The sequence below is a fragment of the Eublepharis macularius genome, chromosome 2 (assembly GCF_028583425.1).
Source record: "Eublepharis macularius isolate TG4126 chromosome 2, MPM_Emac_v1.0, whole genome shotgun sequence".
Taxonomy (NCBI): Eukaryota; Metazoa; Chordata; class Lepidosauria; order Squamata; family Eublepharidae; genus Eublepharis; species Eublepharis macularius.
In genome coordinates this window covers 199,766,533-199,794,136 of record NC_072791.1, presented here as the reverse complement: position 1 = coordinate 199,794,136, position 27,604 = coordinate 199,766,533, and the positions used below count along the sequence as shown (strand labels likewise).

General features: G+C 39.7%; 1 protein-coding gene across 6 annotated transcripts in view; it reads left to right on the top strand.

The window, feature by feature from the left end:
• LOC129323934 (neurabin-1-like) overlaps positions 1 to 21,210 on the top strand; it is a 73,581-nt gene extending 52,371 nt beyond the window's left edge. For 4 of the 6 annotated variants that reach the window (XM_054970800.1, XM_054970802.1, XM_054970798.1 and 1 more), the window contains exons 17-19: positions 7,595 to 7,711; positions 10,542 to 10,730; positions 19,946 to 21,210. In XM_054970800.1, the coding sequence (XP_054826775.1) occupies positions 7,595 to 7,711; positions 10,542 to 10,730; positions 19,946 to 20,113 (474 nt within the window). In that variant the 3' untranslated portion in view covers positions 20,114 to 21,210. The remainder of the gene's footprint in view (positions 1 to 7,594; positions 7,712 to 10,541; positions 10,731 to 19,945) is intronic. The other 2 variants (XM_054970804.1, XM_054970803.1) reach the window with 1 other exon arrangement.
• Positions 21,211 to 27,604: the final 6,394 nt, after the last annotated feature.

Genomic DNA, 27,604 nt, shown 5'->3' with positions numbered 1-27,604 from the left:
ACACATTAGGAGGTAATTTTTGTCTTATTTTTCTATGCTGCTTCTCTGGAACAGTGAGAGAATTGATCTATTATATCAGACTTTGCGGATGACTTTTCAGGGTGTATGAACTTTCAGCTGTACAATGAAAATGTTATAATTTTTATCATATGTCCCTACTGTTCTGATTTATATTCACATATGTAATTAATAACAAAACCCCTATTCATCCGCATTCCTTCCCCTAAGGAAGTGAAATTTAACATAATTCAGAATTCATGGTTAGAGATGCCTGAATGGTGCCTGGGCTTACCTTTTTCTTCTGTTGAGACAAAATTTATTCATCTTCTGTTATTTTTGAATTTGATACTGTAGGGAAAATATCCTAACAGGAGAGTTAAAGATCAAGATAATTTTTAGAAAATAATTAGCAAAGTGAGAGAGTAGAATTATAGTATCAGTATTTTTTACATCCTTAAGAAGGAAAGTCAGAGAGCAGAGATATGACATTTACATTTTCTAACTTAATACCCAGATGGTTAAATATGTTCATAAGAATATGAGCCTTGCTGAATCAAACTAGTGGTCCATCTAGTCTAGCTTCTTGTCTTACACAATAGTCATTCGGTTACTATGGATGGCCAACAACAGGGCATTGAGGTCAAGGCCTTCCCTGATGTTACCTCCTGGCACTGGCATTCAGAGTTTCCTGCCTCTGAACATGGAGGTTCCCTTTAGTTACCATGACTAGTAGCCACTGATGGACCTATCCTCCATGACTCTGTCTAATTCCCTTTTAATGCCATCTGTGTCTGTGGCCATCACTACATCCTCTGGCAGTGAATTCCACACTTCAATCACTTACTGAGTAAAGAAGAATTTTCTTTTGTCTGTCCCGAAACTACTGCTCATCAACTTCATTGGATACCCCCAAGTTCTTTTTTTTATTCATAATTTTTATTTTATTCATAGAATTAAAAGCCCAATAAAAAGGGCAGAAAGCAAAGATAAAAGAAAAAGATAATTTTAAAAGTTTACAAGAAGAAAAAGAAAAAAACATTAACTTAGAAATAAAAGAAAACAGTAATATATATTTCATTTCCATTCTTCTCTACAACACTTATTTTAACAAACATCATACTTACAATTTAATCTCTCCAAAATTTTCTTTTCCTCTACTGCCTCCCTTCTATTTATTTTTTCCCAGATTTATCTTCTTAAAAACCAAAGCCACAAATCATCAAATAATTTTTCTTTGTTTCATGCAGAAAGTCAATAAGGGGACTTTTTTGGCTAACAGGAATCCCCTTATTATTATTTTCAGCCAATAGTTAACGGCTGCTTGATAGACTAAGGTTGTTATTGAGGGTAGAGAGTTTTTTATTATTTTATTTTTTTACAAAACAACAAATAAGCAACAAGAAGATGAAACAAAACACAAGGAGAAAACAAAAAAGGGGGAAACCGCTTCCATCCAAATTGGCTATAATTTAACATACATTCATTAAATCAATTTTAAATAATATTCTGTAAAATAACTTCAATACCTTAGTCAAATTTCAGATAAGGGTCTCCATCCAATTAAACGACATTTTTAAAAGCTATATTTTGGAAATTCCACTCAATTATGAAACCACTCAGATTATCTTAAAATAATTATTCTTTTTTCTCCCCTAAATTAATCTAATCTTATTTGTTAGTATTTCAGGCTCCACTATATTTCATTACTTAACGCGCCACCTATTTGAAGAAATCTCTTTAGCATTTTTACAACACTGGGCAATAAGTGTCCTAGATACAAATAAAAGAAAGTTAATAAGTGTTTTTTGTTTTACATAGAGAATTTTCATGGGTAAATAAATCGAGCAGAGCTAATTTAACAGTCGGTTTCATTTTTTAAATTTTATTTAAATATTTATACATAAGCTACAGACTGTCATACCAATTACAGAATGCAAAACAGAAGCAACAAAGATTAAACACTAACATAATCAATCATACAAAACAATATTATAAAAGTCTTTCCTAATGTCTGTTTATTTTGGGATTTTTTCATTTTACTGTTTTGACGCTGTAGTGAAATAAACTTTTGTATTGTCACTGTATAAGGTATTTGAGTGGAGTATGGTTCCTATATGTTTAGCTGTATCTAGGACATAAGAATGCACACCAATAAATAATGGGCCATTTCTATAACACCTTGAGCCTGGGACTCTTGATTTTTCATTTGTGACACCTTCGGGAGGCAATGGCTTCCTGAAGTTTCCATGTCTGTGGGAGAGACAACACAGCTGTTTTTTCGGCTGGAGAGTTAAACTTCAGCCGTTTATCAGTCTTAGTAGAGAGTGATTGGAAGATTACCCATTTGTGCCTCATTTGGTCAGTTTAACGGAAGGATTTACTGCCTGAGCTATGTCAACGGAGTGTTTGAATGTCGAAGAGCCAAAGGTCCAGGAACATCGCTGTAAGATGCGCTGGAGTGCAGGATGACTGCTTCCGAATCTTAATCTATCAGTTCTTATCACTGAATTTCTAACTACAGTTTGGAACCCGTGACACAGAAGAAGTAATTATGTGGCTTGGGGTGAGAAACCGTCTCTCATCTAATTTTGAAGTGCTTTCCATGTTGAAAAATAAGAATGAAAGGAAATAAATATACGTAGGAGCTTGGGTTTATATCTGTATTGGAAAAAAAGAAAGATTCAAATGGGCATAGAGTGACTCTTTGCTATGTTTGATGAAGGCTATGTTTTGTCTTGGAAAGTGAAAAAGTTTGGCCTGGAGAAAAGGAAAAGTACTGTGAAGGAGAGTAACCTTGAATAAAGGAGATAAGACGAATAGCTGGAAACAATACAACGTGTGTTGTAAAATTTTTGTTTTTTCATCTCTCTGAAATTATTCTACCTTCTTGATTATAAAACTCTGGCCTAACAAGATCACCTTTCAAATTTATGAGAAATAGCACTTTTATAATTCTGCTCTATGAAAATGGACTTTTATGCACCAAAATAATTTGACTTTACTGGAGATAAGAGAGAAGGAATTTACTTCGTGGGATCAAACAAGGAAAAGATGAAGATAACAGGCAAAGAATACTCGAGGCATTTGCTGGCTTCTGATAGACATACGCCCAAAGAGTGAAATGGAATTTACAAGGCTTATACCAGATTTGCAATCCAAAATAAACTAGCACGAGAACTCATAATTCATGTTGTAAAGAAGGTATTTCTGGAAGAGGAACAAGAACAGGACTCGAGAAAAGAACTTTGGGCATAAATAAATAAATGGATGAATGGAAAATATGTGGGCTCCAAATTTAGTCTGTGTTCAATTCCTAAGGAAAACTCCCTATAAAATTATTGATGGTATATGTTTTTAGATAAAATAGTGAAAATGACTAAAGGTATGTTAACAATTGCAAAGAGGATTTTTATTAACTTTGGTGGAGTGGTAACAAAATGAAAAGGTTTTGGCTATAATTATATATGTCAATGACAATGATAATCAGTTAATAGTCTAGACTGGCGTTTTGTGTGTTGGGAAATATGGATAGAAAATTTGGGAACAGAATATGTTTTTTTTAATGTTACATGTGGTAATAGCAAAATGGTTTACATAAGCTTAAAAATGGAAGTGTAAAGATGTACCCTTAGTGGAAAATTGGATTGGACTGGAAAGATGAGGGTTTTAGTTGAGACATCCAAACTTATAGTTGTAAAGAGAGATAAAATCATTGTTTACATACATGGCAAATTGAAAACCCTTCATGACTCTGCGACTGAAGAAGAAAAATGAACTAATAATTTGTGCAATTAAGAATAAGGAGTTGGGATGTTAAGAAGACAAGATGAGATATATAAAAAAAGATATTAATTAGACCACAAGCTGATTGATGTGAAAATGAGGAATTGTCATAGAGAAAAAACTGTAATGATTAACAATACACTTACTAAGCTGGTTCTTTTTTTCTTTCTGGTAGTATGTAGTAGGGGTGTGCAGGAGGGGGTTGATTTGGGTTCGGAAATATCTTAATTAAGGTAGTTTACTTGCTTTGGTATGCTCGGTAAATATTCGAAGCATACTGAAGCGAGGGGGGCAATTCCCCCACCCCCCTGGGGAACCCCTCCACCCCCCCATCCACTTACTTTACCTGGCGGGAGGGTCAGCTGTGCTGTGGGCCGCTGCCACCACCGTGGTGGTGGCATGAAGCTGCAATGGCCTGAAGGTTCCAGGCTGTCGCAGAAGCCTTGTGCTGCTGCTGCCGCGGTAGCGATGGCAGTGGCATGAGGCTGCTGTGATGGCCTGGAGCCTTCAGGCCATCACAGCCTCATGCCACTGCCACCTGAGCCTGCGGGGTGTTGGGGAAGGTCGGAGCTGCCTCCTTCAGCCCTTCCTGTCCCTCAAATGGCTGTGGTGCACTGGCACCACAACGACCATTCGAGGGGCAGGAGGGGCTTTCTCTGCCTCCTCCAGCCCTTCCTGCTTCTCAAATGACTGCTGTGGCGCTGGCACGTCGCGGCCATTTGAGGGGCAGGAAGGGCCGGAGGAGGCAGCTCTGGTGTTCCCCAATGCCCCACAGGCTCAGGTGGCGGCAGCTGCCACCAACAAGGTAGGTGGGGTTGGGGTGATGTTTAAAGGGCCCCACCGCTGCTTGCAAGCAGTGGTGGGGCCCTTTAAACTCAGCCCCGAAGCTTTCGGAAAGCTTCGGAAAGCTTTGATTCGGGATTTCCAAATCGGAGCCAGCATACTGGCCTCGATTTGGATATTTAGAATCTTTCCAGATCGGCTCCACTTCGGGTATTTTTACCTGAAGCGAATACTGAAGCGCACAGCCCTAGTATGTAGGCCTTTTTCTCTGGTAGGCCACTGCAGGCCTTTAGTAGTTGTATGTTTTATGCTTTTTCTTTTCTTTCTGTACTATCTTTTAATTTTTCCACAATAAAATAAAAATTGTAACTTAAAAAAAGTTAGTTTCATTTGTCCCTGAGTTATTTTGACAATCTCTCTAACTATTGATTCCCAGAAGTTTGCTATAACTGTGCAGGATCAGCACATATGCAGATACATGCCTAATTTGCTACAACCTCTCCAGCAATTTTTATTCTTTACTTTCATTAAGTGGGCTATCCTAACTGGGGTCAGATACCACCTGTGAGACATCTTTAGTGCATGTAAACCTCTTGAAATCTGACTTATAGGGAAATATTTGAAATATTTGTTTCTAATCCTTATCGTTTTAATATTCAATTCTGTTTTGCAAATCTTAATCTGCTTTGGAATTTGTCCTTGATTTAATAAAGTCGTATATATTTTAGTCATTCCCTTTCTCCTTATCTATATTTTGAATTAATTCTTCAAATTCAGTTAATGGTCTGTTTAACTGCTCTTTAACTTCCTTTTTTTGAAGGAAACAAGTTTTGATGTTTCAGTAACCACTTTGTCCCTTCTGGAATCCTTCCTTCAGTCCAGGATTGACTGCTATTATTTAATAGCATAATATGTGAATTCATTAAACTTATTTGATTGAAAAAAGTCTCTATGCCATAACTTTTAGCTGAAACAAATTTTGGGTGGTAGATAGTTCTACTCTAACTGTAGCTTGAGATGCTGCAGGAGAAGCAGCCAACAGCAGGTGGGAATACAGATATAGTGACAACAGTTAATGCCATTCCTAAGCCATGGTACCATACTATATCATAGTCCTCCTTTTGTAGACAAAAGACAGATTTATTTACACCTAGGTTGTTGGAAACCAATGAGAAGGTGCTGGGTTAGAAAAGCCAGGTATGAAAAAGGAAGGTGGTACAAGACTGGCAAAAGAAATACCTCTCACAACAGGAAGCACAAATGCTTTCAGCTTTTCTTATACAGTTCAGAGGCATGTTTGGATCCTTGGATTTTGCACGTTAAGACAGAAGTGCATATGTTTTAGCCCGCAGTGCCACTTTTGGACAGAAACCAGTACCAAAAATGCCAAAGAGTAGTCCAGGGACAGCTAAAGGAAGTGGCATAATGAAAGCAATATCCTTGAAATCCTCCCTGAGCAAATGATCCAGTTTAGCCATGCATTGTAGGGTGCCAACCAGAGGCAGCTGTGGAGAATCTTAAATGTACATATATCCATTGCTGTCATGCTTACAGTGAAATCCTAAGCAGGGATATTTCAGTCTAAGCTCTGATAATATAGACTAGAAACTGGTCCACTTTTGATTAAAATTTAGAGTTGTGCTGTTTTACATGCTACTGTTCAAAATACAAATTACTTTCTGTAGTGTTGAGATCTGAAGAGGTAACTGAAATCAAGTTTAGACCATTCTGAGAATTTTGAGATACCAAATGGCTAATTTTATTATTTTACCTTTAGTCAGAAAAATACCATCAAGCTGTTGGTGGTTAGCAACGTTTGTGGTATTAAGTCAGACATTATTCATATGTAACCTCGGTAATCCTTGCACTTTTGCTTTCTCTTTTCCCCATGTTGCTGAGAAGCTAAACATTTCAACTAGCTTATAGTTAATTGTTTTATCCAAAACAGACTATGGTTTGTTCTTTTCACGCCACACTAAACTTCATCTTGGTTTTAGATGAAAGCTATCAAACTATTGTTTGTGATTCAAATGAAATTACACACTATAGCTTGTTGCGGAAGCAGGAGTGTTTAATTGTTAAGGCAGGCATAGCCTTTTCTGTTCTGGTAAAGGGGGGGCAGGAGCCCCTCCTCCTGAACCATCATTCCAAAAAGTCCAGTAGGACTCCCTGGGACTTTAAAAATGCCTTTCCCTGCAGCTGCTGTGTGACTAAGGTTGCCAGGCAGTGCTTGGCAATTGGTTTGAGGGTTGTCTGGGGGGGAAGGGGGAACAGTTTTCCTAGAGCTACCTGGAAACTATGGTAAGAACTATTGGCTTTACCATAGAGCATTTTGTAGATCTACCTTTGTTTACTGCCAGTTAGCTCTAGGAATTGCCAGAACTCTATTGTAAGAACTTCCTGTGAGTAGATGAGGCTTTATCTTTTTAATTTTTCTCCTTCGGCTGCTTCCAGCAGTGGCAGGCAATGAGAGTTGGGGGTGGGGGGATTTCCTGCCTCCACTAGGAGCTTGGTAGCCCTATTTGTGACTGTGGGGAAAATGAATTGGACTTAGGGAGCCCAACCCAGGGAAACTGAACCCAACTCTTTAAAAATACTTAATGTGTAGCATGGCCCTGAGTTTCTCAGATACATCTAGGTCTAAAGCAAATCACTTTTTCTAGTAACTTTGAGTGCGGAACTCATTCTCTTCATAATACAATTCTAAACAGAGTTATACCCTTTCAAGCCCATTGACTTCAGTGAACTTCAACAGACTTGGGAGGGTGTAACTCTACTTAGGATTACACTATTAGCATATTTTGGGGGCATTCTGGAAGTCTGTTTTTATAAATCAAATAAAAAGAAACCAACGTGTGTGTGTTACTGTAAATTGGGGAAATTAGTGTAAATTACTGTAGCTAAAATTGAAGTTGACTGCAAATTGAAGCTACTTTAAAAAAACAACTATGCTTAAGGTACTGTGTCTCCTTGTGATTTACTATCTCAAGGGATAAGTTAACAAAACATTATTTTCACTTGTTTGCAGAGTAGAATTGTCATAGATGATTCATACCATAGCAAGCCAAGTTGTGATCTCTCAGGGTTAGTGACAGAGCCCGAACTTTCAGGGCGTTCACACACTTTAACCTTCTCTTCAAATGAGGTGAGTTTCAGTGTGTCTGTGTGTATTGTTGATGTCACCATTTAGTCTTCATTATGCCATTTCAAATGAAATGCCAGCTTCAAATGAACATGGTAGGTTATCATTGTACCTTATTATTTTGATAACTGAATATTGAAAACATGTACCCAAGCAAAGAATAACATTTTACAAAGCATTGTGCCCTTGAGGTTCTAGTCTGGGATCACTCTTCCTTTCCTGTTCTGCACTCCTTATTCTCATGAAATACCTGAATCCACAGCCAGCATGCTAGTCTGTTCCCATCAGTGTGATGCCCAGAGACTATGAAGAAGTAAAACAGGTTTCTTACTTGTAACTGTTGATCTTCATGTTGTCACCTGCACATTCATACAACTCACCCATCTTCCTCACAGCAGTTGTGGAGTACCTTTTAGAAGAACTGTGAGGGAAAACACACCTCCTCCCACTTAGAGCATATACAGTCCAAGGCTGTGTTCATGAGGAGGAGGTCTTCGTGCCCAAAAGCTAGCTATAGTGGTTTTCAAACTATTGCTCTGTACAGGTGCAAAGACCATCTGTGTGAATGTGCAGATGACTCAAAGAACTATAGTTACTGGTAAACAGGTGAGTTGTTTAAGAATGGTTTAATTAGATCTTGAAAAATTGTTCAGAATTCAGTGATGTGGTGTTTGAGGTGCAATCTAAAGCAATCTTCATTGTTCACATTTAGAATTCTTTGTGTGGTGTCTGGTCACTGTCATCCAGACAACAGTTGCTCTTTTAAAAAATCCTTTTCTTGTGAAACAGGTATAGCTTCTTCACAGTATTAGCTGGCTTCTGTGCTTGTGCACTTTTAACCTTCCTGTTTTTCTTTTAATAATTGTACCAAGCTCTTCTGCATTTAGGCAGGTACAGTTCCTAGTCTCTTTTCTGCTTTCTGGAGATTTTGTACTCTTAAAGCAATAGGAATACATTTCACTATGTTATCTCTTTGCAGCAGTTGGTATATTCGATTCCTCCTTTATTTTGAGGTAGCAGTTTTACCCGTTTAGAAGGAAGAGTTAATTGGAGCCATTTTTTAAAAAGAAAACTAATACTGTTTTTGAGTAAGCATGTATACTTTATTTATTGAAAATGTTTTAATGAAGCAGTTTATTTTTTACAAAATCCTGTTTTCCGTTAGAGGTGGAAGACCTGACATTTTGGAACTGAGGGGAGGAGAAGTGTTCTGTATTCAAAGACATCACTTACTACTACATAATTTGTTTACAGTACATCAGTGACATTTATTTTGCTGTAAATGATCCAGTGATTCTTAAACTGTGATTTCTATTGCACTTTCAAATGAACCTGGTATACATAGAATAAATTAAATAAGAAGAGAAACTAGTACAGCTTATATATGACAGCTCTGAGTGATGGTAGAATTTCAAAGAATATAGGTCTATGATCAATTTAGTGTATTTAATTTTTTTTGTTTTGGCACAGTAGTAAGTGAACCATGAAGCGTTCACAGAGTGGCTTGGTCTGTGGCACCTGGTCTGTGGCATAGTGAAAATTTGACTCTCAGTTGGAAACTTCTAGCTGTGTTCCCAGATCAGGGACACATCTGGAAGCTTCCAGGTGGGGCATTCAGAACAAGAGGGGGATGCAATGGAGAAACTGACTGTAGAGAGGGGTTCAGAACACCACTGTCTCAGCTGTTCTCTGGGCTGAAGTTTTTCCTTGCATTCCAGGAAGTTGGATTTGCAAGGTCAGAGAACAGCTGAGAATTAATATTCTGATACTCCCCTCCCCCGGGTTACATGGTTCATAGCAGAGCCAGGTGTGTGCTTCTTAATTCTAGTCAGGATCCAATATGGCCCATGTAACTGCTTGAGTTGTACACTTCTGCTTTAGAGAAATGAAAGATATGTTCCTATTTCTAGGTTTTCAAAACATAATGCTATCAAAAGAGATGGGAGAAGGGGGAAAAGGGATCATCTCCTTCATACCCTTGATAAGGTTCAGGAAAGTAATGCAAAGAAGCTCTATGGAAAATGTAGTATTCCTACTTTTAGATTTGCATTTAATTATATATCTAAATCATAACATAAATGCCAAATTGTAGAAACTGGCTCTCACCATCCAGTTAAATGAGTGTAGAAATAGGCCTCATCTAAGTCAATAGATACAAAGGATGCATTGTCTTCCACACATGGCACTCAGTCCAAAATCTGTTTCAGCAGTTTCCTTTTGCATTTCCTAGTAGTATCAGGTTCAAGGGAATTTGTAAGGAGTCATAAGTGGGCTTTTCTGGATTTTTTTCTATGTATGACCAAAATACTGAGTTCTGAATCTAGATCAGCAGCTGAAAGCAAGGCAGTTTGACAGTAAAGTTACCACGTCATCCCTCTAAGTATTGTAGGTGATCCAAAAGATTTGGACACTAAACACATTTACATGTGATTCATCCAACTTTATGGAACCTATTTTTTCATAAAGATGTTCAGAACAATAGATCTTGAAGAACTCATCACAGACATGAGTGTTTTAGCATTTTATTTTGAATATACGTCTTTATTTCAGTCAACCTCTTGTTTTTCCAAGGGTGGTGGCAAAGTACATTTACTGAATATTAAACTAATGCGGGGGACACTAGAAGCTATGTTCTTGAATACCTAGTTATTTTAAATTTGTTTTGACATAAACATGGATTTAAATCAACAACTATTATTTTAAAAAATTATTTCAACATATTAGAAATGCCAAGTATGTTATTGTTAAATGAGAAAAATCTGTCTTCAATCTAGCCAGTTGGAGATACATGTAACTTACATAGCTGATTTATTCTTTGATTTTGCTTGATCAGACTTCAGATGAAGAACCATTGAGTACAGGAAAACAAAATCAGTGGCACAGTAGGCCCATTTCTGAATGGACAACACAGCAAGTATGCCATTGGCTTATAGGAATGAACATGGAGCAGTACATCACAGAGTTTACAGCCCGGAATATAGATGGACAACAGTTAATGCTGCTCGACAGTGATAAATTGAAGGTAAGCTTGTGTTGACTCATAATAGGAATCTTCAGGAATCTGTAATGACATAAATGATGATGAACCTGGATTTCTTGCTTAAGACACAGTTAAACAACTATAACAAACATCCAGAAACCATTTGCGGGCTGCTAAAATTTACATCTTAACATACCAAAACTATTCTTCTGAAGGGAGCTCTGATTCATACTCTGGAAATCTAGTTGATCTTTAAGGTGCTACTGGACCCGAGTCATGCACTTCTATTAGAGTCCTACCTGATAATGTTATATAGTGATTCATAGAATCAGACATTGGAAGAGACCCAAAAAGTAATCTAACCCAAACTCACTGTCTAAGTCAGAGTGTCCTTTACTTTATACAGCTTTTTCATTAAAATTGAAAACAAGGAGAAAACACATCTACAAGACTGTTTTCATTGCTGAGTTGTTATATTTATCAAATGTTTCCCCAATAAACCTTAACCAGTATCCCTATAATGTAGCTGCTCTTTTAAAAATATTGGCTTAGATCTCCTGGAGTATTTCTGCTTGCAGAAGGATATGTCTTCATGGAATGCCCCTTTCTTACCTTCCTCAGTGGTCTGAAATGTTCCCTGAAAGCTTGTCCTTGAAGAACGGGGAACAGGATTTTGGAGGGAATTTCAGGCTGCCATGGAGGGGGGGGGGTTGAGACTAGGGGTGTGCGCTTCGGGTTTCCGAGTCGGGTAAATTACCCGAATCGGGGACAATCTGTAAAGACTAGGGATATCCGAATCAGGGCCAGCATGCTGGCCCCGATTTGGAAATCCCTAATCAAAGCATTTGGAATGCTTCGGAAAGCTTCAGGGCTGAGTTTAAAGGGCCCTGCCGCTGCTTGCAAGCAGCAGCAGGGCCCTTTAAACATCATCCCACCCCCAACTGCCACCCCCAACCCCACCTACCTTGTCAGTGGCAGCAGTGGCTCTGGCTCCTCTGCCGCTGCACCACTGCCTGCACCTGCGGGGCAGTGGGGAAGGCCGGAGCCGTCTCCGGCCCTTCCTGCCCCTCATTTGGCAACGGCGTGCCGTGGCCAATTGAAGGGCAGGAAGGGCTGGAGGCGGTGGCTCCGGCCTTTCCCACCACAGGCTCAGGTGGCAGTGTGGTGGCACGGCGACAGAGGAGCCGAACCGGCTGGCTCCAGGTTGTTGCAGCCTCGTGCTGCCGCCACCACAGCCCGCCACCCAGCTGACAAAGACCCTCCAGCCAGGTAAGTGGGTGGGGGGTTGCCCCAGGGGAGGTGGGGGTGGGGGAGTTCCCCCCCTCACTTCAGTATGCTCCGAATATTTATGGAGCACACCGAATTGAGTAAAATACCTTAATTCCGAAGCGGCTTGCTGCTTCACAATTAAGGTATTTCCGGATTTCCGGAAACCCGAAGCAACCTGGTCCTGCACACCCCTAGTTGAGACAAGAAAGTTGCATCCTTTGCGCACACATTCTTCCACACACAAAAATACTCTGGGAAACTAAGCCATTATATAAGTAAGTTTGGATTAAAACAAAAAGTGTAAAATTTCTGTAAATCTTGAAACTGTTGAAGAAATCCGATTTTATGTTTTATTTGTGGGGAAAATGGAAATTTTGGGGAAAATAAATGCAATACTTTATTATCAAGCCTAAACTCAGTCTATGTAATGATTTGAAATAAATGTGTATGTGTGTCTTTAAATGCTTGGTGTGATACAGATGAAGTGTGGGGGTAAAAGAGGGGTGAGTGAGTGATATGATTGGTTGATGACTGAGAGTGTGGGCGAAGTGAATGCAGTTTTAGACTGAGAGTGGAGAGAAAAGATTCAGTCAGGGCAAGAGATGCAAGCTGTGCGCAGCCTGAGTATTTTTAAGCAGTTCTGAGAGAAATATTTAGTCAGGAGAAAGCAGGCAAGCTGAGTGCAGCCTGAGCTTGTTTATGTTGTCTTAGAGAAATATAACCTGTGTGGAAGCCTGAACTGTGTGTTTGTGAAAGAACATTCAGTCAGGAGAAAGCAGGCAAACTGTGTGTGAAGCCTGAGAGAAAATCTGTGTGACTGGGTTTAAGTAAAGTAACTTTTAAGCATTGAGAACTACTCTTTTGAAACCATCAGGTTTTAGAAATATATGAAACCGATACACTTCTTATAAAAATAAAAGTTTATTTTGTTTTTTTTTAATCCCAGAGTTATTCCTATATCCCATTCCTTTCCTCAGGGCCACATAGTACCATGAAAAAGCCTGACCCTTGGGCAAGTTACTAAAAGGAGAAATTTAAGTTGTTCTGGAATTTAATTCCTCATGGCAGCAATCTACCAAGAGGGGGCAAGAATAAAAGGCTTAAGACCAAATCTACCCAAGAGAAAGAAAGGGGTCGTTAACAGTCTACAATAAAATAAAATGCATCATTTATCATTTAAATCATAAAGTATCATTTCATGTTTATGATTTAGAATAAAAATGTTTCAGGCTACAAACAAAATTATGAATATATCCAATATTAGAGAAAGGAAGAGACAGAGCTGCAGACTCCTGCACGTTGTGCTATTTTGTGTTTACCATCTGAAAAGTAAGAAAAAAATAATGCCTAAGCATATAGAAGTATTATTATCTAATTCTGTAGATTATCTTAAATCTTTATACTACAGATTTTGGGTGAGTAAAAACCTTGTCATAAAAATCATTCCACTCATTCCAAAGAGAAAATATCTACAGTTTTTCAGTGCTTCTCAAAATTTCCAGTTTTCCATGGGAAAAAATGGAATAGAAGCCCTCAAAGAAATCAAATTGCAGGCTTTTCCTCCCAGAGCCTCATCTCTACTTTGAAATGACAGCTTTTGTTGTGGAAAAAGGGTGGGTTTTTATTCATAATATCTTCACTTACGTTGCTGTTAGTATTTTAGATTAATGTTCCACCTAGAAGACTTTTTTTTAAAGTAGATAATTAGGGTGGGGTTGGGTTTTTTCAGTTTTTTCCTTGGCCTTCTTGATAAGGGACGGGGTAGATTGTAATGGCCTTAGTTTCTTGTTTTATGCACTTGAAAATCTGAGTGGGCACTTTTCTACCAATAAATTACAAAAATAACATGTAACATTTGTTTATTATTTTGAAAATGTAGAACGCTACTGTATTCAAAAATCAAAACTCACCAAAAAAATTTCTAATCTTGTTGAATGTTGCCATCTGCTGATTAAAAACTATATTACAGTTTGCTATCAATTTATTGCTAGCTTTTCATTTGCTATAGTTAGCACTTTTATTTATTGATCTGTCAGTCAAATTTATAACTTTTTTTCCTCCAAAGAGTACAGGATGGTGTAAAATGAGGTTGTTCCTTTTTTATAATCTCACAACATTATTGTACTTTGCTCAGTGAATGTCTTAGCTGTTGATTATATTTTCCCTTGCACTGTGTAATCCAGTTTAGATCTCAGTGAGAAAGATGGACTATAAATAAATAATAGTAGTAATAATAATAGCATGAAGTAGAGCAGATTGGGAGATGATAATCAGCCCAAGACACCCGCTGAACTAAGAGTTTTCCACATGGGTTTTTTTCTTGGTTCTAGCCCCATACAGCTTCAATTTATTCCCTAATTTCTGCACACTTTTTTGTCAGTCCCCCCCCCCCTTTTCCCCCTGGTCTTTTTTTAAAAAGCTGATTCTGAGTCACCTTTGTTCCTTGTGTGGAATGTTTCTTTCAATTTTATTTGTCCTATCAACTCCCATCCAACTCCCACCCACCTCCTGATAATTGGTTGTTCATCAGAGTCAAACCATTCCTTGCTCCCTTTACCCTCCTTTCCTCCTGGTTTTGCTTTCTGTTTTTTTTAATCATCAATTTCATAACACTACATCTACAAGTAATGCATTCCCTTCATATTGCAATTATTTAACATTAGAACTTTGTAAAATGCTGTTAGATTGGTAGATCTTATAAAATACAAACTACAATCAGGATTAGGTCTTCTTGCCCCCTCTGGGTCTCGGTCGCAATTCTTTCTGAACAGCTACAGTCACTGTGCTAGTTCCCTCCTCCCCTCCCCCTTCAGGCTTAAAGTCCTCTTCTTGCTGGAAATCTTGATGTTTACACACAAAGTCCCTTAGCTGATCTTCTGATGTTATCTTATAAGGTTGATCTTTGTAGCTAAACCAAATACCTTCCGGGAATAACCATTTGTACTTTATTTCACGTTTCCTCAGAAGAGCTGCAAACCTTTTATATTTAAATCTTCTTTTCCGAGCTAAAAATGGAACGTCCTTCAATATCTTAACCTTATTGCCCAGAAAGTCCAAGTCCGCATTGTATGAATTATATAGGATGGTGTCCCGGATCTTCTTAGATGAAAAGTCTATAATAATCTCGCGCGGCAGCTGACGCTTCGTTGCATATTTTGAAGAAGCCCGACGGACTTCCAAAATGGCGCTTTTTAACTATTCTTTAGTTGCCTTCGCGGGGATCGCCAAAAGTTCTGACACCAAATCCTTTAAATTCCCATTTTCCTCCTCCTTCACATTCTGGAGCCGCAATATTGTCTGCGCACGGTCCACTTGCAACCCGATCAGTTGGTTCTCCAACAGCTTTAAGTCTTTATTTGTTGCCCTCATGAGTGCTGCGTTTTCCCGAGCAGACTTTTCTGCCCCCCCCCCCGCTGCTTCCTTAATGGTTCTCACTTCACTCTCAATTAAGCCAACCCTTTGATCAGTTTCGTTTAACTTGTCAACAAAGGGCTTTATTGCTTCGACGACCGACCGCTTTACTAGCTCCTCCATAGACTCTCCTTTCCCCTGCAAAGCAGCCGAGATAGATTTGCCCATAGCGGGGCTCTGCTTTTTCATCGCCATCTTAGGGGGGGGGAATCCGCCAGCCAAGTTTCGAAACTCAGTGAGGGGGAAGAAATCCGAGCCTTCTTAGCTTCAAATCCCACCAATCCTTCACATATGCTTGTAGTAACAGAAGGGATTCGCTACTTACAGGTTTTCACCTTAGATCTGCTTTTTGCCGTTCTCCATGGCCCGGCAGCACACGAAGTGCTGCGCAAGTCTGCCGGCCTCCATGGGAGCAAACGGGCAATTTACCCCCCCCCCCATCGATTTGGGGGGGGTTCTTCCCGTCGTGCTCCGGACCCTGACACCCTCACTGGGGGTCTTGGGGGCAAACCTTTGCAGGTCAACCGCCCGGTCAGGTGCTTCCTCCTGGACCTGTGGAGAGGAGCGTCCGACATGGCCAAGAAAACGAAACCGAAACCTTAAGAATTGTTCTAGCACTTGATTTGTGCGTTCTGATTGCCCGTCACTTTTGGGATGATAGGCGGAGCTAATTCCCTGTTCAATTCCAGCAATTTTGAGGAGCTCCCACCAGAAGTTGGCAATGAATTGTGGGCCTCTGTCGGATATTACCTTATTAGGGAAGGAGTGCAGTCTGACCAAGTGTTTCATGAAAAGGCTGGCCAGTTTCTTAGCTGTAGGGATTGTAGTACATGGAATAAAATGAGCTTGTTTTGAAAACAAATCCACCACTACTAAAATGACTGTATATCCTTTTGAGGGGGGGAAGGTCTGTGATAAAGTCCATTGAAATCACAGCCCATGGTCTGTCTAGGAGTGGTTTCTAAGGGTTGCAAAAATCCAGGTGGTTTTTTCCCTCCTAGATTTTCCCATTATACATACTGGGCATGAGGCTACATATTGAGAGATGTGTTTTCTCATAGCTGGCCACCAAAATTGTCTTTGTACTAGATGTAGGGTTTTGAGGTACCCGAAATGTCCAGCAAGCTTTGCATCATGGCATTGTTGTAATATTTCTTTTCTTAGGTTAGCTGGAATGTATAATTTGTCCATTCGGTACCAATTCCCATCTTCTCCTTGTTTCAGATCAGCTTTGGGCATTCCCCCCCCCTTTTTCTGTTTCAACTTTAACTCTCCCCATTCGGAGAGATCAGGTTTTGGGCTGTTTTGCATTTTCACAGCTTGGCTGCATGTTGTCACTGCTTCTCCCATTTGAGCTGGTGAAAAAACTGTATTAATTATCTCCTCCCTCTGGCTGTCATGTTGGGGCATGTGCAAGAGCACATCCGCTAAGAAATTTGATCTGCCGGGGAGGTACTTCAACGTAAAGTTGAACTTGGAAAAGAATTCCGCCCACCTAAACTGTTTGGCCCTTAATCTACAGGAGGTGTGTAACGCTTCTAAATTTTTGTGATCAGTCCACACTTCAAAAGGAGATTTAGCCCCCTCCAACCAGTGCCGTCAGGTAGCCAGATCAAATTTAACAGCAAAAGCTTCCTTCTCCCATACGCTCCAATTGTGTTCAGTTTCAGAGAATTTCTTGGAAATATATGCACAGGGATATAACCTTTCCTCCTCATTCAGTTGTAGGAGGACCCCCTCCCCCTACAGCAATGTCACTAGTATCTACCTGGACCACAAATTTCCAGTTCTCATTTGGGTGCTGCAGAACTGGTACCGAAATAGTTTCTTCAACTTCTCAAAAGCCTCTTGGTAATCTACCGTCCAATTTAATTTAGCACAAGGCTTTTTGCTTTGCGGACCCCTCCCCTTTATTTTCAACAAGTCCGTTAAAGGGAGAGTGATTTGAGCAAAGTTCTTTATGAAGGGTCGGTAAAAGTTAGCAAAACCTAAACATGATTGTAACTGCCTTCTTGTTTTGGGTGGTTCCCACCCCACAACAGCTTGAACTTTTGCTGGGTCCATTTTAAGTCCATGGTGCGAGACTCGGTATCCCAAAAAATCTAGCTCCTCTTTGTGGAACTCACATTTAGACAATTTCACCAGCAGTTTGTGGTTCTTTAAAGTGGTCAGTACCTTCCTGACCAATTCAACTTGAGATTCCTTATCCGGAGAATAAATCAACACGTCATCTAGGTAAACAACCACACCTTTGTCCAGGTATTCATGCAATTAATTAAGTTCATAAAGACCCCCAGGGGCCCTTGCGACCTGAACAGCATCACAAGATATTTGAATTGTCCCAGGGGGGGTGTTGAATGCGGTTTTCTATTTGTCCCCCTCCCTTATCCTCACTTTTGTACAGGTATTCATGCAATACTTCATTAATTATGTTCATAAAGACCCTCGGGGGCCCTTGCAACCCGAACAGCATTACGAGAAATTTGAATTGCCCCGGGGGGTGTTGAATGCGGTTTTCCATTCGTCCCCCTCCCTTATCCTCACTTGGAAGTAAGCATCTTTAAGTCCAACTTCAAGAAAAATTTTCCTTGCACCACCTCACTGAGCAAGTCTCTAATCAAAGGGAGGGGGTATGCATTGGACATGGACACAGCATTTATTCCATGATAGTCAGTACACAGCCTTAGCTCCCCATCCTTCTTTTTGTGGAACAACACAGGCGCGGCATGGGGGGAGCTGGCAGGGTGAATGAATTCTCGCGCCAAGTTTTTATCAATGAACTCTTGTAGTTCCTCTCTTTCTGCTGGGCTCATAGAATACAATTTTCCCTTAGGCAACTTCTCCCCTGGAAGTAATTCAATAGCACAATCCGTAGCTCTATGAGGAAGAAGTTCATCAGCTTCTTTTTCATCATGTTTTAAATCCCGGTATTTGAGGGGGGTGGCTTTTTCCTCCTCGGTGGTTAATAATAGTCTCTAAAGGGGACTGTGCTTTCCAGTCCCATCTCTTGAGTCCACACATCTCGCACACTGTTCTCATTTGAAATACACTTCTCCAGTGGACCATTTGATAAATGGGTCATGGTCCCAAAGCCAACGGCTTCCCAGCAGTAGGGGGTATTTGGCTACATCACTGACTACATAAGTTCAATTTTCCCAATGATTTCCCATGCCCGTCGGGGTGGGTTCAGTTGTATAACCACCCGGATTCATACTGGATCCATCCATTTGCTCAAACACTGTGTGGTCTTTAAGTTCTACAACATTCAATCCTAATCCTGTGACTAAGGCTGGTGATATCAAGTCCCGAGTATATCCCGAATCTATTAAAGCATGCACTCGCACATGTGCCCCCTTTTTTGGGTTAAGTAAAGTCACTAGCATAAACAGAAGGGCCCCTTTTTCTCTCACCTCTGGTAGCTTCGACTGTCTTGGGGCCTGCCGCTGGGCCCTTTTTTCGGCAGGTCTTGTTTCCCGAAGGCAGGATGTGGCTCTTCTCCGCCTCTCTCAGTGCAGGTTCCTTGGTGTTTCCAGGACCCTCATCAGCTTCCAAGCCGGTTTCAGGCCTCCCATGTTTTGGAGGCAATTTTTGGCCAGGCGGTTTAGGGGGGCCCGATGGCTTTGGCGCAACGTGGCCTCTTCCCACTGGGGCTGGCCGTGCAGGGCATTGAGCTGCAAAATATCCAATGCCCCCACATTGTAAGCATAGTCCTTGTCTCCAGCGTAAATCAGTTCTTAGGACAGGAGATCTTGGCTCCAGCTGGGCACGTCCTTTCCCTTCAGCGGTCGGCTTCCTCGCCTCCGCGTGTTGTTGCATTCACACAAGTTTCACTACTTGATCCCTATTTTCGACCTTGCATGCTAGCTGGATCCATCCTAGCAAGGTTTGCTGGTTGTCTTGTATTAGCACCTTAGCTAAGAAGTCGGCATTTAGTCCATTTCGGGGAAAAAATCGATTTTGATCCCCTTGTGGTAATCATGTACCTTGGTAGCATATCGCCTGAACTCTGCGGCATACTCTTGTACGGATCGGTGCCCCTGTCTTATGGTTTTTAGCTTTGTACGGGCCCTCTCTTCCTCTAGAGCCCTAGAACTTTCTTCCCTTCCAAGTCAGTCCACCCTCCCTCCAGCCGGCTGGAAGGAGGGAGACTTTGAAGGGAAGGAAGTTCCCCACACTGTTTGCAGATGGCATGGGGAACCTTATTCCCTTCAGAGTCTCCCCCCCCCCCGAACAGCCAACCACAAACATGTTTGTGAGTAGGGTCATGTTCGTGGTTGTTCGTGATTCCCTGTTCATGCCCACCTCTATTCAAGACTAGAATCTAATTTTTTTTAAAAAAAACCTTTCTGAATGGCATCCTCTTATGTCTGATTTGCAAAGAAATGTGCCATTTGAATTTTGTTATGATACTAAGTGCTGGTAATAGGTCCTGAAAATGCAGAAAACCCTCTGGGTTAAGAAAGATGATACACTTGTTAATCTGTATCTGTATCTATATGGACTCTGTTTTTACAGCTAGAGTAACACCTGCTACTCCTTTTCTGGAGTTTAATAACGTGTGTTCTTTCCTTTGATAGGCCCTCGGAGTATCCAGTCAAAATGACCGATCAATGATAAAGAAGAAAATCAAAGATATAAAAAAAACACAAGAAAAACTGGAGAAACAAAAGGAAAAGTTTCAAAAGAGAGAGAGAGACATTCGGAGAGGCGGTAGAGTGGTTGCTACTGTAGAATCAAACTGCTAAAATGATTCAAGCTGCCATATGCAACTAGATATTCTGGTGTAGTCCCAAGGGCTAAACTGGATGCCAGAGGAATGCTTCATTATCTTAATTTTATCACAGACTTTACTTCAGCTTGAAGAAGTGTAACAATTGTATATTACTGTATAATTATGGATTGGGGCAGAAGGAAAGTGATAGTTATACTTGATAGGCTTTTTACCTCCAATTTCCATAGTTGTCTCCCATTTATATGATTCACTAAATGAAATATTTTCAATTTTTTATATTTAGATCACTACTTATACTAATGAATATTAAATTAACTTTGTCTTAAGTAAGGTGTAAATATGTGTTTGGCCGTCTGAACTTCCTGAAGTGTGTATTAAAAGTGAGATAGACAGTCTATCAAAAATAGAATGTGATGCACGTTACAGTATAACATTGGATAAGATCTGGTACAGACACAATATCAGGTCATTATGTTTTGATAGAGATAGTCTACCATTAGTTTTGTATAGAGAAAAAATTAAGTTTTTAAAAATAATAGAAAAATTAATTTAATCATATTTCAAATTTAATTAAGTTTGTTAAATCCTGTATTTTCCAGAGTCCATTTTAAATTCAAAACCTATTGTAGTAATATAAGTTGCAGTTACTTATTTTCTGGAATAAGATACCTTTAAATGTCTAGAATAAGATACCTTTCAAAGCTTATAGATCAATTTTATACACATTTTTGTATGTTATGCAGTTTTATAGTACACATGATGAGCTAGATCAATTTGTAACACACATATTTTACTTTCCTACTCAAGATACGTCAGGACCAAAATTATATTTTTTCTAATTTGTAAATGATTCTAGTCTTCCAGACTTAAAACATAAGAATTGGACTAGCAGGGGAGGGAAAGCATCAGCAGAACACTTGAGTTTCTACATTATATATTATTACATTGTAGGCTACAAAACTGTTCCTCCTTTTTAATCAATTGCATTTGTTTTCCAGAATAGTGTAAAACACATCTCCTTTTGGTAAACGCCACAATCTGTTGTACAAAAACAAAAAACACTTGAGTGATCCTTATGAAAAATTGAATAAATTTCATTCAAAAAATGAAGATCTTTAAAATCTTGGTTTGTTGCAGTTATAGGTACTGACTGTGTTCGTAATGAAAATCATGAGCTGTAATAATCATGAAAGTAACCATTTCTGGGTCTTTCTTGTGATTCTCCAGAATGGAAACACAAGTCCTGGTTGCTTGGTAGTCATAAAACTCCTCTCTCATGAAATCAATGGTTTTTTTCACATTTCAATGTTTTCCAGCAGTACAGTATGAGCTTGCATTTCATTTTGAATCTGTACTGAATTTCTCCCAATCAGATCATTGCAGTGGAGGAGCAAAGAGCACTCCTAGCAATTCCCAAAGAGAGCTGCCATTTTCCTTCACCCCTCCTTGTGGGTTTGAGACTCAGAGTCCCATAGAATTCAAGCACTTGGCCCAATTTGCTTGAAACTTTTTTTTAAATAATTCTTTTTATTAGATTTTTGTAAAAGGAAAAGAGAAAATCTTTTCGGTATCAGATTCATGTACAAGATAGTCATTGTGTAGTCATTATTTCAAGAGTTTTACAATATAGCCATCCATTCATAAGAAAGCGACTGAATAACTGAATACCCCCCCTTTTCTCCCCCCCCCCTTTATACCTTCAGCCGTCCACTTAAATCTCTCCAGGCAATTTTTAATTTCCTTGCTTTTTTTTTACCCACATACTCCATTTCTTATCTCATTTCTTACAATTATTTATATTTTAGATATACATCTTCTTAAGGCAAATTTCCAATCCTTTGAGTTTTAAGCCAAGGGTAATAATCCCTTAATTCTTCCAGGGACAGAACAAAGCAAAAGGACAAAGCAGAGGAGCAGAAAAATAGATAGACATTGCTGTATATCATTAACTAAATATTTTCTTAAGGGAGAGAAATATGAAAAGAAATTTTTGTACCAGCCTACCCTCAATCTTTCATCTGTCTGGATCCAGGCCATCTAAAATTTTGTATATGTATTTTCGTTGTAATGGGGCAGGAGAAAAGAAGTAAGTATATAAATAGATTTAGCTTAAGGACTAATTTATACTCTAAAACATTAAGAGATTTATAAGACTCCCTCTATCTCTCTGGAATTTCTCCTGTTTAACTCAAAAGTTATCTTACCTTTTAATTAAGGAGAAGACAAGAGATCTAAAAAAGAAAGAGACTAAAAGGTAGGAATGAGAGTAGAAGATTCTAAAGACCCATTTACCACACTCTCTCTAGCCCATTAACAGTACATACAGTGTCTAACTTGTTATAGAACATTAAAAAAACATCTAAAATTGCATTAAGTCTGTGTTGAGCTTCATTAAGCATAAAGAGGCACATGAGACCTAGTTTCTTTCCCTATTTGACTTTTTATATTCAAAATCTAAGTATTTACAAAGAAATCACAATATATCTCATATACCATCTTATTCACCAAGCCCCTGGATCGTAATCTGAGTTTCATCTTATTTCTTCTTCTTTCTCTCTCCTAAGGGGTAAGAGTGAGAATAGAAGATTCTAAAGACCCATTTACCCCCCTCTTTCTAATCCATTTACAACACATAAACGGTATCTGACAAATTAGAGGTAAGAAAAAAAAGGAACATATAACATTGCATTAAGCCTGCGCTGTTGGATCATAATCTTTCATCTTATTTCTTCTTCTTTCTCCCTCTGAAATTATATTGCAACTCTTTCTTTCCAGTGATCAACCAAAAGCAACTTTTTGTCTTCTAACCATTTCTGCAAGCTGTCGGTGACTATGTTGTGATGTCTCTGTTTCTTTTTTGTAGTGCGTTGCATGCTTTTTTCTTCATTCAGAGGCAATACACTGAGTCTCTTCCTCACAGCTTTCCCTTCACGCTCCTCCACTTTCTTCTCTGCTTCTTGTACTTTCACAGAAAGGAACTGGTACATTTTGTTCACAGAACTTTTCATCATTCCGCTCTGGTTTTCTTTCAAATAAATCTGTCCCATCAAAGTTTTCTGCTGACTTGGCTTCTTGCACAGTATCTTTATCTGTTTCCAAACCAAATGTCTCATCTGCTTTTCTTAGTACTTCGCCCATCAGCTTAGCAATTTCTTGCAGCTTTGAAAGTATCTTTTCCTGAAGTGCCATTTTATTCAGTTATTTATAAATGTTCTATCAAAGATCTCATCAAAGTGGTAAAAAGCTTTTTGCTCTTACTGTTGGTTGTTCTGGAGTTTAATTGCTTTCCAGCTCTCTCCCAGGAGACTCTTCTTTGCAATCAGTCTTCCATGTCCAATTTGCTTGAAACTTTGAGGTTACCTGAAGGACAAGACAGTCCTCTGCAAGTTTGGTGACATTTGGTTGAAAAACAACTGCAGCCCCCCCTAAGTCCTCCATAAGAAATCAAGGAAGTACAATGAGTGTCGTGCTCAGGGCTGGCCACGACAGGCAGGTGGCTCACTGGTGCTGCAGATGGTCCCAAGGTTAGTTACCAAGAAGTCAGTAGCCAAGGAGCCGGCAAATGAGAGTCCAGAAGTCAGGCCAAGTGTCAGAGCCAATACGTCAGTCAGAGAGAGTAGCAGGCGGAAGGGAAGTCAGAAGGCAGGCCGAGGTCAGAGTCTGATCAGTCAAGAAGCGGTGCAAGGCACAAGGCAAGGGCAGGTCAGGCGCTTCTGGGTGCAGAACTCTGGTCACAGGGAGTGGCAAGCTGAGTTGCTTCCACACCTGGCTTCTTCAGCGTCTCTATCTTATACTGTCCTAACAAGGAGCAGGTGTTGTCTATTTGCCTGATAGCCCCAACCGGTGCTATGCCTGCAAATGAGCACTTTTTCTCCTCTCCAACAGAGCTGCCCTTGCTTTATTTTTCCTCTTCTCAGCTGGCCCAGGGAGCTCAGGTTTCTTTTTTGCTCTGGGGGAGTCTTTGTCTCCAACAGCCTTTGCAAAGGTTTCTGGCTGCTCCTGCAGAGTTTCCTCCAGAGCAGCAGCTATCATGGCTGGCTCTGGCTCCAGAGTAGATCCTGCTGGCTCTTCCATGGCTGGCTGTGGCTCTAGAGTAGCCCCTACTGGCTCTTCCTGCTCATCCTCTGAGGAGGACTCTGGGGCAAGAGGTAAGGTGGCCAGTTGAGGCTGGGGTTAACTCATGATGAGGGCTGGGGGGGAGCTTGCTCAGGGGCTCACAGAATTCAAACACATTGCCCAATTTGCTTGAATCTTGGGGGTTCTTTGAAAGATGAGCATAAGACACTCCACTGCAATTTTGGTGATACTTGGTTGAAAAACTACTCCTGCGCCTCCTAGAAGTCCCCCATAGGGAATAGAGCAAAGATGGCTGGGAGGGGGTCTGCAAGGGAACCTTCCTCACTTTCTGAAAGAAAACAAACTACAAGGAAGGAAGGCAAATGCAGAGTTTTCAGTGGAAAGGTAAAAGTATTGTCAGTCATTGTGGTGATGGAGAGTGCCCTCAAGTCATAATTGACTTATGATGACCCCTGGTGGGGTTTTCAGTGCAAGAGACTAACAGAGGTAGTTTGCCATTGCCTGCCTCTGCAACCTTGGTCTTTGTTGGTCTCCCATCCAAATACTAACCAAGGCCTACCCTGCTTAGCTTCTGAGATCTGACAAGACCAACAGTAGGGAAATGAAATGAATGCAGATAGGGCTTTTATTTTTTAAATGCTAGTGGCTGGCTGAAGCTTTTCTGCTGGCTGGCTGCTGCTTGATGGCCATTTTAGAAATTAGTAGAGAGACATTAGTGTGGCTATTTTCGGGGGTCAACCCCCCTCCCCCTTTGTTCATTCTGCTTGAAATTTAGAGGTTTTTTAAAGGGAGTACTGTGTCTGTATAATTTTGGTGCCGTTGAGTGCAAAACAGCTTCCTCAGAGCCTCCTAACTGATCCCCCTTCGTCATTGAAAAGAATGGCCACAAAAATCATGAGAATGGATAAAAACTGACAAGTTTTGATGCTGACCTGGCAAAAGCCCAACGGAAAAGTACCCAGTCACATTAAACATTTCACTCAACAGCACCAGATACAAAACCACAACAAAGATTTTCCGGATGCATGCCCCTAGAAAAGATCATCTGTCAGACTGAAGTGAGACTTTATTCTGAGTAAACATACATAGGACTGCACTGTATATGTAGAAGTAGAAAGCTGTCTTCTCATAAAAGCTATTCATCATAATATATATCTAATGTGGCTCATTGGTGCTGATGAAGAAAACCACATGGGAGGCAGTCAGACTGTTTCTGCAAATCTTGGTTAACCTCATATCCAAAGTAAACTGCAGTGTGTGCACATCAGACACTGCATTTTAGTTACAAGTCTGCCCCATTGCTGCCTACTTGAATGTTTGTCAGAACATTTCCAGGAAGAGCTGAGCCTGCTGTAATAAAAAGTATCAGCTAGCCTCTAGATTGGTCAGTAACCAATGCTCCTGGGCCAGACTACCCTTTTTGTATTGCTGCCAAAGCCTTTTGTGTATCTTCAGCACAGGCCATTTAGTGGAGGGTTAGGGGGGGGGGGGTTGTATTGTGTTGAGAGTTATCTGTGCTCTGAGAACTGATTCCAGGTTATTGCTCAGGTATGTTTATTGGAGTCACAGACTTCTCTGTGGTGGGGAAGATTGATGTTGAGTTAAGTAAGGAGACAATCATGGTGCCTGTCACCTGTGCAGTCTCCATCTTATCTCATGAGATGTGACAGAGAAGGTCTCAAGTCCCACACTTCAATCTTGAAGTTGTACAATGAGATGCTATAGAGATGAGATGATATACGCTTTTGAAGAAATGTGTATTTAGGTCTACAAATCTACAGATTTTAAAAGACTGGCTGCGTAATATGATAGCCTAAATTTCTCTTTCAGAAGTTTTCAGAAACTCTAAAAACTACATAATAAAAATGTGCAGCAGTGTATGTGAAACAGCAGTATTTACTCTCACAATAAACCAAACACTTGATTTGTAGTGAAATGCTTAGACTTTATTGTTCCTTTATAAAAATCACTGCAAGGCATGTTCTTCTAATCCCAAATTTATTTTCACAGTACAAGATTAAAAATTCTAAATACAAAATGTCTTTAAGTTCCCACTTTATTCCTCTTCTCTGCAAGCAAAATTATTTTCAAACCTACCTATATTGCTAACAGTAAGTGAACAATACCTATGTCTCATAAATTAATCTTTTGAAACACTTTTAATGGGAATCAAACTTCAGAGGAACAGTAAATGAATTCACAAGGCTGTGACTGGATAATGAGATTCCCACCACAAACAAATAGTTGTTAGTTACCTTGAAACTTTCAGTAGTTTGAATTCTTGAACAATGATATAGCAAATCACTCTAATCCAACTAGAACAATATTTATGTAGATTCCCTGTTGACTGGGAATCATTCACAAAACGTTCTCAGTAAGTACCTTGTACGTAGTCTGCAGGGCTATATTCACAGTTCCTGTTAGCGAATCAGCAGCTACAAACATAACTGATCCAAAAGGTGGCTATAGCAGTTCAGAAATTCAGGGATAGTGGTACTAAACAGGTGATCAATCTTTCTTGATTAGCAGGTAGAAACACATTTGGATATTGCCTCTTCATGGTGTTAAACCTATTGTACTAAACCACAACAGTGTTCATAAACTTTCAGAGTATGGCTCAGTTTAGGTTTTAACCATGCCTTATTTGAAATAGCCTATCTATTTCAAAGTATAGGAGGGATTCTGCTATTATCCTCATCATCTAAGCACACAATTTGGCACAGCCCTTATTTCCAAAAGGGCCATATTCCTGAGTAAATTGTATTTAGGATCATGTTGTTAGGCATCCCTATGCCGGTCTGTGTCGTACAACTTATGCTCAGTTACTGCAAACTGGGTTCCATTCTTGATTTTAAGTTTGCATTTAACTGAGAGAGCAGTTAAATTGTTACAATTGTGGATTTGAAGTAAAGCAATATGAACAATTTATGATTGGTAGGGTACAGCAGGCTAGTAACTGTAATAATCGGCTTCTTGGGTTGCATGTAGCACATGCTGCTTTTTAAGGATATATATAGGATTAAGAGACAGTAGAGCTTGGGACAACGCTTCACAGTTAAACAAGCTATCTTGATTTATAGCAACATTTGTTAACTATATATTACAAGCAACAAACAGTCTTCTGCATAAAAGTGTTTACAGCTTATCAGCCTTTATGGAAATTCCACTTTTTTCCTTGCACTTCTGGCATTCTCTAAAAATTGCCTTAATGGTAAGAATAATTTACTAGCGTTATATGGGACAAAACTGATTTAATGCTACTTCTTTAGCTTAACTATGTTATTGGTTAGGTGTATATAAAAGAACTTAATAGTATTCACAGATCAGCATCAGCCTGGAAATTTATTAAACATTAGCTTTAGATGAAAACTACACTATGCATTTCAGAACTTATATATTCCAAAATTTGTACTCACTTCAATAATGC